Raw genomic sequence first — 10311 nt, 5'->3', positions numbered from 1 at the left:
TCAGACAAAGGCTTTACCCATGCTCCAAAGAGAGGCATATCATAGAGCAAAAATTAGTGGGAAGTTCGAGGATTAAGAAGCTTTTAAAAATCAACAGAAGGCAACGAGAAAGGTCATTAAGAAAGTAAAGGTGGAATATGAAAGTCTGCTGGCCAATAATATTAATGAGGATACCAAATGTTTCTTCAGATACATGAAGTGTAAAAGAGAGGCAAGAGTGGACATCAGAAAACAATGCTGAAGAGGTAGTATTGGGGGACAATAAAATGGCGGAAGAACTGAGCAAGTATTTTGCATCAGTCTTCATTGTGGAAGACACTAACAGTACGATGGATGTTCCAGGTGTCGGGGTCATGAAGTGTGTGAAATCACCATTACTAGATAGTAGGTTCTTGGGAAACTGAAAGGTCTGAAGGTTAAAAAAAAATCTGGGGGTGAATCCTGCACCCCAGGGTTCTGAAAGAGGTGACTGAAGGGATTGTGGAGGAATTAGTAATGATCTTTCAAGAATCACTAGATTCTGGAGTGGTTCCAGAAGACCAGAAAATTGCAAATGTCATTCCACTCTTCAAGAAGGGAGAGAGGCAGAAGGAAGGAAACTATAGGCCAGTTAGTCTGACCTTAGTGGTTGGGAAGATGTTGGAGTTGATTATTAAGGATGAAGTTTCAGGATACTGGGAGGCACATGATAAAATAGGCCACAGTCAGCATGGTTTCCTCAAGGGAAAATCTTGCCTGACAAATCTGTTGGAATTCTTCGAAATAACACGCAGGATAGACAAAGGTTGATGTGTACTTGGATTTTCAGGCGGCCTTTTATAAAGTGCCACACGTGAGGCTGCTTAACAAGCTACAATCCCAGGGTATTACAGAAAAGATTCCAGCGTGGATAAAGCAGTGGCTGATTGGCAGGAGCCAATAAGTGGGAATAAAGGGAGCTATTTCTGGTTGGTTGCCGGTGACTAGTGGTATTCCACAGGGGTCTGTGTTGGAACCAATTCTTTTTACATTCTATGTCAGTGATTTGGATGATGGAATTCATGGCTTTATTACAAGGTTTGCAAATGATATGAAGATGGGTGGAGGTGCAAGTAGTTTTGAGGAAATAGAAAGGTGACAGAGGTACTTAGATTAGGAGAATGGGCAAAGAAATGTCAGATGGAATACAGTGTTGGGAAGTGTATGGCCATGCACTTCAGTAGAAGAAATCAAAGGGCTGACTACTTTCTAAATGGAGACAAAATACAAAAAGCTGACACACAAAGGGACTTGGGAGTCCTTCTGCAGGATTCCCTAAAGGTTAGTTTGCAGGTTGAGTGTGTGGTGAGGAAGGCAAATGCAATGTTAGTATACATTTCAAGAGGACTAGAATATAAAAGCAAGGATGTAATGTTGAGACTTTATAAAGCACTGCTGAAGCCCAACTTGGAGTATTGTGAGCAGCGTTGGGCCCCTTATCTTAGAAAGGACGTGCTGAAAATAGAGAAGATTCAAAGGAGAATCACAAAAGTAATTCCAGGATTGACTGCTTATCATATGAAAAGCGTCTGAAAACTCTGGGCCTGTGTTCACTGGAATTCAGTAGACTGAGGTATGACCTCATTGAAACCTATGGAATAGCAAAAAGGTCTTGATAGAGTGGATGTGGAGGGGATGTTTCCTAGAGTCTAAGTCCAGAGGACACTGCCTCAGAATAGAGGGACGTCCTTTCAGAACAGAGATGAGGAGGAATTTCTTTAGCTGGAGAGTGGTGAATCTGTGGAATTCTTTACCACAGGTGACAGTGAAGGCCAAGTCATTGGGTATATTTAAAGTGGAGCTTGATGCATTCCTGATTAGTAAGGGGTAATGAGAAGGAGACAGGAAAATGGGGTTGAGAGGGATAGCAAATCAGCCATGATGGAAAGGTGGAGCAGACTTGATGAACCAAACTCCGCTCCTATGTCTTGTGGTTCAAAATTCTGGAGGAAATGAGCAGGTCAGGAATAAACAGTCGACATTTTGGGTCCGGATGAAGGGTCTTAGCCAGAAACATTGACCGTGTATTCATAGATGCTCTCTGATTTGCTGAGTTTCTTCAGCATTCTGTGCAAGTTACTATTAGAGCTCAGCTCCAGATGCTGTGCCAGCTGGGATCTTCTGGTGGTCAGCTATTTTAATTCTATTTTGCATTGCCACACTATAATGTCTGTCCACAGCCTGTACGAAAGCTACGTGTTAAAGAGGACCAGTATCTCATTCTGCCTGGGAAGTGTCCAACTAGGCAGTACCGACTTTGAATTCTAACTTCTGGTAGTTGCTCCCCCGTCCCTTCTCCCCTTTTTCTCCCCCATTGCTCTCCCCTGCTAATCCAACTGACCCCCCCTTCACCCTTTCTATTCCCCCCCTCCACTCACCCTCACCATCTGCTCGTCACTCCTCCTACTGGCTCTTCAGCCTCCTTCCCTTTACCCCATTCTCCATCGTCTTCTCCTATCAAATTCCAGCCTCTTCAGCTCTTTGCTGCTCCCAACTATCACACACTCACCTATCACCTTTTGCTCCACGCCTTTTATACTGGCTAACTCCCCCGACTCAACCCAAAATTTCAACTAACTCTCCATAGACACTGCCCGACCTGTAGAATTCCTCCAGCACCTTTGTGTGTTGTTTTGTATGGTGGGAAGAGGTTGGTATAGGACCTTTGAGTTACAAGTGTTAAGTAAGTGCCCATCTCATTCTACCTGGGAAGTATCCAACCAGGCAGTACGGACTTTGAATTCTAACTGCTGGTACGCTTCATACCCCTTGCTGAATTTCCTCATAGTCGCTCCAACAATATTAATACATTTTTCTGTGGTTTCTAATTTCTGCTGCATTTTCTCTAACTCTCTTACTAAATTCCCATGGAGTCCTTATAACCCTTCCCACTAAATTCCCTTGCAATCCCTTAATTAAGTTTACTGAATTCCTTGTTAAACCTCCTATAAATTCCTATTGCAATCCCTGGAATTTTCTTGTTGCAACCACAAACACTCCCACTTAAGTCCTGATAACATTCTAACTAAACTCCCTTATAGTTCCTCTAGTTCTTCCTAAATGTCCTTTCTATTGTGTATTTTAAAAATTTATATAACTACCAATGCTTACTAAATTTCCCTGCAACTTCAATAATTCTAAACAAGAACAGAGGGGCACGATTCAAAGTATATTTATTATCGAAGTATGTGTACAGTATACAACCCCCAGATTCGTCCTCTCCACAGACAGCCACGAAACATAGAAAACTATGGAACTCATTCAAAAAAAAATCAACACCCTCCACCACATGCAAAAAGAGTTGCACAAATGACAACAAAAAAAAACAGCTAAAAACACAAACTATAAAACACAAAGCTGAAAGAGCCCATATTCAGTTCAGTACCTGCAGGACACCCCGATCAAAATCACCCAAAAATAGCAACATGGGAAAAAAGGAGCTACCAGGAACCAGAAACACAGCACAATGTGAACTACAGACAGTGGCGGCGCCAGAGATTTTTTCTTGCTGGTACTACGGAGGGGCTGAATTATTCAGTGATGGTGCTGAGGGATGTACTGTATGGTAATATGTATTCGCAAGGCCAGACGCGAGGCGTTAAAAAGTCAGTTTCAAGCATTATGTGCCTACTATAAATACCACTGTTGATTCACAAGCAACAGCAATTGATAGATCTAATATAGAAGTGAACTGTTACAGTGTCAACGGCATCGGAGACAAGCGGGGCTACACCGAGCATAAACAAAAAAAGCAAACAGAGCATCCGAGCAACAGCAGACAACGTGAGTCACGCACCAATCCCGCAATCAGCGTCAAATGCGTGCTTTTCAACTGAAAAACACAACACGAACCCACTGCTATTTGCATTACATAGACAGCAATGCCAAAAGGTATACCGTTATTAAAGTCAAATAAGGCAAACAACAGATGCAAGGCTTTACCAGGCGTACTCTGACCATGCAATACCTCAATTAATTCCGCTATTGAATTTAAACAAAAATAAACAGAATCTGCTTGGAAGTCTAAGCAAAACCAGTAGGCTTAATAGCAGTAAATGTAATATTTTAGGATTTGCAGGAAACATAAGGACTATGGGGTATCCACCACAAAATAGTAACAATAATCAGCATTAGTCTTGGCCCAAATTTTTTAAAAAATCAAATGCACTCACCATTAATGTTTTCAGAGAAGCACAATCCGTCTGTTGTTGTGATCGTGGGCCACAGAGTTTGCAAAGAAGCTGTAAAGCAGCTGCACAGTTTCAAAAAACTCACCCGCTTGTGGTACATTGCTCACAACATCCACTAACACAAGGTTAAGTCTGTGAGCATGGCAGTGTATATATAATGCCTGTGGGACCTCTTTCCTGAACCTCTCTTGTACCCTGTTATTGCACCCAGAGATCACTGCCACCCCATCATAACACTGACCCATACACGCGTTCTTATCAATAACACACTGGGCAAGTGTCTGTTCAATGCTTTTAAGAAGCGACTCTGCGTCCAACCCTTCAGCTGGAGTGAAGAGCAAGAATTCTTCAAGCACTGTTTCGTTACTCAAACACCGCACCACCGCTGATATTTGCTCCTTTTTACTCAAGTCTTTACTTTCATCCACCACGATGGGAAAATGTCCAGCCTCCTTGATTTCTGCACTTATTTGACGTCTGACCATATCTGCCATAATACCCATAATTTCATTTTGGATATCGTGATGGGTGTTTTTTACATTTCCAGGGTTTTCCTCTTGTTTTTTAGCTACAGTCTTATCAAGCTTCCCAATTACAGTGAGCAACTGAACGAAGTTTCCCCTATTGCCAGATCCATCATTCTGCCGGAGTGCTGGCCGGGCAACGCCTCGGCTCGCAGTCCAGCGCAGAGACCCAACCACGGCTCGCATCTACTGACGATGTTCTTGGACAATCTTTGCGTGTCCTTTCCCAGTCCTGAACCGTCTTGTCTTCTCAATCTGAATTCGGGCCGCACTGACACGGTGGGTTTTGAAAGCTGCTGCCGCTTTCCGCCAGTTGCGGTAACCGGAGACTCAGAATGGAGCCCATGTCCTCCACGCAGGAAATGCCTGCACGCCGAGCAGAATATTCACACCAGCCTCGAATAAAACTGCTTTGCTGATCGCCGGACTGTTGCGAAGGGCCCTTCCTCAGGCTGCTGGCTGACCGGGAGCGGCTTCATCCACCTTCTCTTCGCAATCCTCTCCCTCTCCTCCTCCGATGACCTGCTGCCGTGACTCCGCTCTGCAGCTCACTTTCAATGCAGAGCGGCTCAGGCTGAGAATCGGCCCGTCTCCCACGCCCGCCAAAACCGCGCACGTGCCAGGCCCGCGCGCGCCTGTAACAGCACCGCCTGCGCGAGACCACGGATCTGCGCCTGCGTGTACTCCCGCGTCAGTGACGTCACCACCTTACCTGCTCTTAGATCAGCTGAACAGCTTAAATTCTAGGATAAATACTATAAAAATGAATATTCTTCCTCGGTTACTGTATCTTTTCCGTACTTTACCGGTGGAGGTGGATGATAATCAGTTCAGGGAATGGGACAAATGGATTTCCCGCTTTATCTGGCAAGGAGAGAAACCTAGAATTCGATACACCTTACAGTTAGGGAAGGAAGGAGGAGGTATGGTTCTTCCTTGCCTGAGAAATTATTTTTATGCCTCACAGATAACCCCTCTGTTATATTGGTGTAATAGAGAATATAAGGCTAGATGGAAGGAAATAGAATTTGGATTAGTTAACAGTTTTCCTCTTCAGGCCTCAATAGCTGACAAAGGATTGATGGCCCAGTTCGAAAAATTTAAAAACAGTTGGATAAATCTTACATTAAAAGTATGGCAGAAGGTGGTTAATTCATGTGGAATTAATAACATGTTAAAACTCTTTAGATGGTGTGCATGTGATACCGAATTCCTTCCCAACAGAGGAGATAAAAGATTTGAGTTATGGATAAAGAAAGGTCTTACAACCTACCTCTCATTTATACATAAAAGAGTATTACAAAGTTTCCAAATCCTGCAGGACAAACATGGCCTAGAACATAATGACTTTCTTAGGTACCTTCAAGTACGAAACTATGTTAACCAGAGTTGTAGATATACAGACCTATCAACAGTAGAATTAGAATTTTTCAAGATTCTGAATTTGGCTTGCGGTTCAATACCTAGTAAATCAGTTTCTCGAGTATATAATGCACTCTCCCATGCTAAAAATGTAAATACACTGTATATTAAAGAGAAGTGGGAGAAAGAAGCGGGGTTGGTACTTTCAGAGGAGGCTTGGGGGGAAATCTGCAGCTTTCAATGGTCCTCGACTAATTCTTTGACTTGGAGAGAACATTGTTGGAAAAACATCATAAGATACTTCAAGACCCCATATCAGGAAAAATATAAAGATACAAACGTGACATGTTGGAGAAGGTGCGGCTCCAAGGAGGCCAATCATTTTCATATTTTCTGGGATTGCCCTAAATTAAGTCTATATTGGAAAGGTATTCATAGAACATTAGTTAAGGTACTTAGGTCCCAGATACCTCTGAACTTTGAGACGCTCTATTTGGGGCATGTATTGTTTCTTGAACAGAAGGAAGATATAAAGTTGCTGCAGGCCCTCTTAGCGGCAAGTAAGAAATCAATCACTAGAAAGTGGCTAAATCCAATACCACCTACATTAGAAGATTGGCACGAAATTATCTTGGAAATATTTAAAATGGAAAAGTTGACTTACTCCCTGAGAATTCAAAAAGAAAAATTTTATCAAATCTGGAATAAATGGATTGAATATATAACCCCAATGCGAGCAGACTTTAGATGACTCTCCTAATGATTTATACTGCTCTTCTCATCAACACAGTAATATTGCTAACATAAGCACCCCTAGTCTAAATGTCTTTTTTTTTGTTTTCTTTTGGAAAATAGAGAATTAACACAAGTAAAGGGAAAGATTTGGGAAAGGGATAAAAAAATGGAAAAATTAAGTAAATAAGTACATAGGGATTGGATAATTATGTCTGCGGGCAGGAGCAAGCATGAACAAATTAGGATATAAACACCTACAATGGTTGTTACATAGGCTTATATACAACATCTTGGACCAGTGGAAATGGTCCAGAAGAGTTATATGGAAATTATTATTACCATTTTTCTGAACAACTAATACCATTACTTAGCCTAATAGATTAGAATTAGCACAGTACATAATTATCTATTTAAGTGTCTAATTTCCTTTTATATCATCTCAATGTGTACTTAAGAATGTATAAATAATTATAGTTTTATACATATAAAAAATGGAAAAGGTTATATGTGTGAAAGAAGTACATGATATTTGTGAATTCCTTATCCAAATAAAAATAAAATTTAAAAAAGAAAGATCAGCTGAACTGATCTGAGGACAGCAACGGCGAGACATTGACAATGAACGAAGCGTACAGTGGATCTGACAGTTTACAACTTTTTTGCTGCGTGGGTGCTGTGGTAATTGGGAACGCTGTTTCACTAGATCAAGGGTCCCCAACCTTTTTTGTGCTGCGGACTGGTTTAAGATTGACAATATTCTTGCGGACCGGTCGACCCGGGGGCGGTGGGGGGGATAGGGTTGCCAATGGACAAGAGTAGTGTTTGCCCCTAGTAAGGCTACAATGACCATGAAGCCTTGCGCGGGCACCAGTGCGCATGCGTGTACCTGCCGGTATTATTCTCTGCAAATCGTTTTTGGCGATTCTGTTCCGGGATGGGGGTGGGGGGGTGTTAATCACGACCGGAATATTGGTAATAAGGGGCTAATACACCTAATTTCGTTTCTAAAAGGGTTTATCTAACGAATTTAATATTAAACACACAGCGCTTATTTTCCTCGCATGAATATAGTGATAAGTCAATCATCAGGGGAGGACGGGGAGCTTGAAGTAAGTGTTGAATGAACTTCCAGTAGAAGTGGTAGAGGCAGGTTCGATATTATCATTTAAAGAAAAATTGGATAGCTATATGGACAGGAAAGGAATGGAGGGTTATGGGCTGAGTGCAGGTCGGTGGGACTAGGTGAGAGTAGCTTTCGGCACGGACTAGAAGGGCCGAAATCGCCTATTTCCATGCTGTAATTGTTATATGGTTATATAAGTCACTTATAATAGCATCATAACATTTTAATTAATGTTTGGATATTAAACATACAGCGCATATTTTCCTCGTATGAACATATAAAATCATTGCAACGCACCAATATCGCTGTATCAGTGGGAGCCCTGGGCTTGTTTCCCTGCAACAAGACGGTCCTATCAAGGGGTGATGGGAGACAGTGATACTCAAAGGGGGTTCCTTGTGTCCAGCCTATTCCGCAATTTAGTTTTCGTTACATTCATCGCAGAGATAAGTTGGAAATGAAAGCAATGTTTTTAGTGCTTCCGTAGCTATCTCAGCATATTCAGCCTTGACTTTGATCCAGAATGCCGGCAGAGATGTTATGTCAAACAATTTTCAGCCCGCCGTTATTTGCAAGCTCGAGGAGTTGATCTCCTTCCCGCGTTGACATGGGTGACGCGCAGGTAATGACCTCGCGTGCGTAATGGCTCAACAGTGGCCGTGACTGGGAATGAGGAAAGGTGCAGCTGACTCATATCGCCAAATCATATCGTTTCGCCAAGGCCCGGTAGCGCATGCTTTGCAGCCCGGTACCGGTCCGCGGCCCGGTGGTTGGGGACCGCTGCACTAGATCAACTGGAGGAACAAGCTGTATTCAAAACTATACAGAGAAAGCAAAGCAGCTGCAGTTAATTTCTTGGTGGTGCTATTGCAATTTCTGCTGGGGCTATAGCCCCACCTAGCACCACCTTAGCGCCGCCCCTGGGGACCTCTTATATGGACACGTAAACTGATGAGACTGCAGATTATTACTGGTTTTGCGGGGGGGGGGGGAACACACTGTGGAGGCGGTTAAATCCCTTTAGCGCGTCAGTTTCCTCTGCAGACCAAACCGCAATCAATCCGGACTAGTGCTGCTTTATTTAGATTGCTCGACGGCAACAGTGCGCTGTCGAGTCATATGTATCTGTACAGATTACTTGTTAACGTGCCCTGCCCTGTATTGACGGTAAAGGCTGGACTTGCATCACTCTCTTCATGAGCCTATTTCGTGTTCCATTATTTTAGGGGGTCACTCTCTGTCGGTTTTTTGAGAAACAGAACGCCAGTTTTACTGGGAAGAGAGTGATTGAGCTGGGATCAGGCACTGGAATCGTTGGGATTTTAGCAACCTTACTTGGTAAGTGAAAGGCGGGGTAATGAACTGAAATCCAGTCTTTTCTGATATTAACATGGAATCCGGAAAATAATGACGGGGGTGATGGATATGGAGAAAAGGGTGTTATTGTCTAGAGCACTGTTAAAGCCGTTTAGTTTAGTCAGAAAATAATAAATGTAGTCTGAAGGTATGTCGCTTTCACACGGATTGACCTCTCTTCTCCTGTATAACAAAATCAAGAGTCCCTGTCCAAGTTCAGTTCTACAGGTGTCCTGCCCGAGTTAAAATTCATACCACACCAACCTAGTTTACCTGACCAATTTTTGTCTTACTAATTATATGACCATTTATTGCAAATGAGGTACTGAGCGGACTTTGATTGTAGGAAAGACTATTAGATTCCCAAGCTATTTGGCCTTTGTGCTGTGCTAGTTTTAAAACAATAAGTAATGCTACTGTCTCCCGAAATAAGATTGAACTCTACCCAGATTTCTTACACTGTTCTTTCTGTGATCACGATAATGAAGGGCGAATAGAAATGGATCTTTTTTTCTCTCTTGGTCAGGTGGAGAGGTGACTGTGACCGATAAGCTGAGCATCCTGAAGCAAATAGAAAACAATGTCTCCATCAACATCCCCTCTGCCTGCAGGCACCGTGTAAAGGTTCGTGCTCTGACCTGGGGTGAAGACTACACGAGCTTTCCCTCCAACTATGACTTCATCCTGGGTTCCGATATTGTTTACAGCTCAGTGAGCTACCCGGCACTCATGGACACATTGCGACACCTCGCCAGCCACAGAGCCACAATTTACCTCTCTCCCGAATTGTGGAAGAGGAATGGCTCGTTCTCTTTTCACAAGCAGCTTCTGCCTCAATATTTTATTTGCCAGGTGGTTGACAGGACAGATGATAAAAATATCATTGTGTATAATATGTCCAAAATTAGTACAGACCCCGGAGTTGGGTGCTTTAATTAAGTAAGAGAACCTCTATTTCATCTTCTTCCAGCTTCTTGCTTTTGTGACGACAAACCAAATTATC

General features: G+C 42.8%; 1 protein-coding gene across 1 annotated transcript; it reads left to right on the top strand.

Moving 5' to 3' along the window:
- The first annotated feature begins 266 nt into the window (after positions 1 to 266).
- LOC140192438 (EEF1A lysine methyltransferase 3-like) lies at positions 267 to 10247 on the top strand. The gene is made up of 4 exons (XM_072250073.1): positions 267 to 358; positions 4777 to 5011; positions 9179 to 9290; positions 9835 to 10247. Exons 1-4 carry the CDS (start codon positions 267 to 269, stop codon positions 10245 to 10247), a joined length of 852 nt encoding a protein of 283 aa, XP_072106174.1.
- The last annotated feature ends 64 nt before the right edge of the window (positions 10248 to 10311 follow it).

Source organism: Mobula birostris, chromosome 1 (genome assembly GCF_030028105.1).
Source record: "Mobula birostris isolate sMobBir1 chromosome 1, sMobBir1.hap1, whole genome shotgun sequence".
NCBI classification, from domain to species: domain Eukaryota; kingdom Metazoa; phylum Chordata; class Chondrichthyes; order Myliobatiformes; family Myliobatidae; genus Mobula; species Mobula birostris.
This window is presented reverse-complemented; position numbering and strand designations above follow the sequence as displayed.

Coding starts and splice junctions, on each gene's coding strand:
- LOC140192438 (XM_072250073.1), top strand. CDS start 267: ATGGCGGAAGAACTGAGCAAGTATTTTGCATCAGTCTTCATTGTGGAA. Junction 359..4,776: donor CCAGGTGTCGGGGTCATGAA/GTGTGTGAAATC, acceptor CTTGTTTTTTAG/CTACAGTCTTATCAAGCTTC. Junction 9,291..9,834: donor GATTTTAGCAACCTTACTTG/GTAAGTGAAAGG, acceptor TCTCTTGGTCAG/GTGGAGAGGTGACTGTGACC.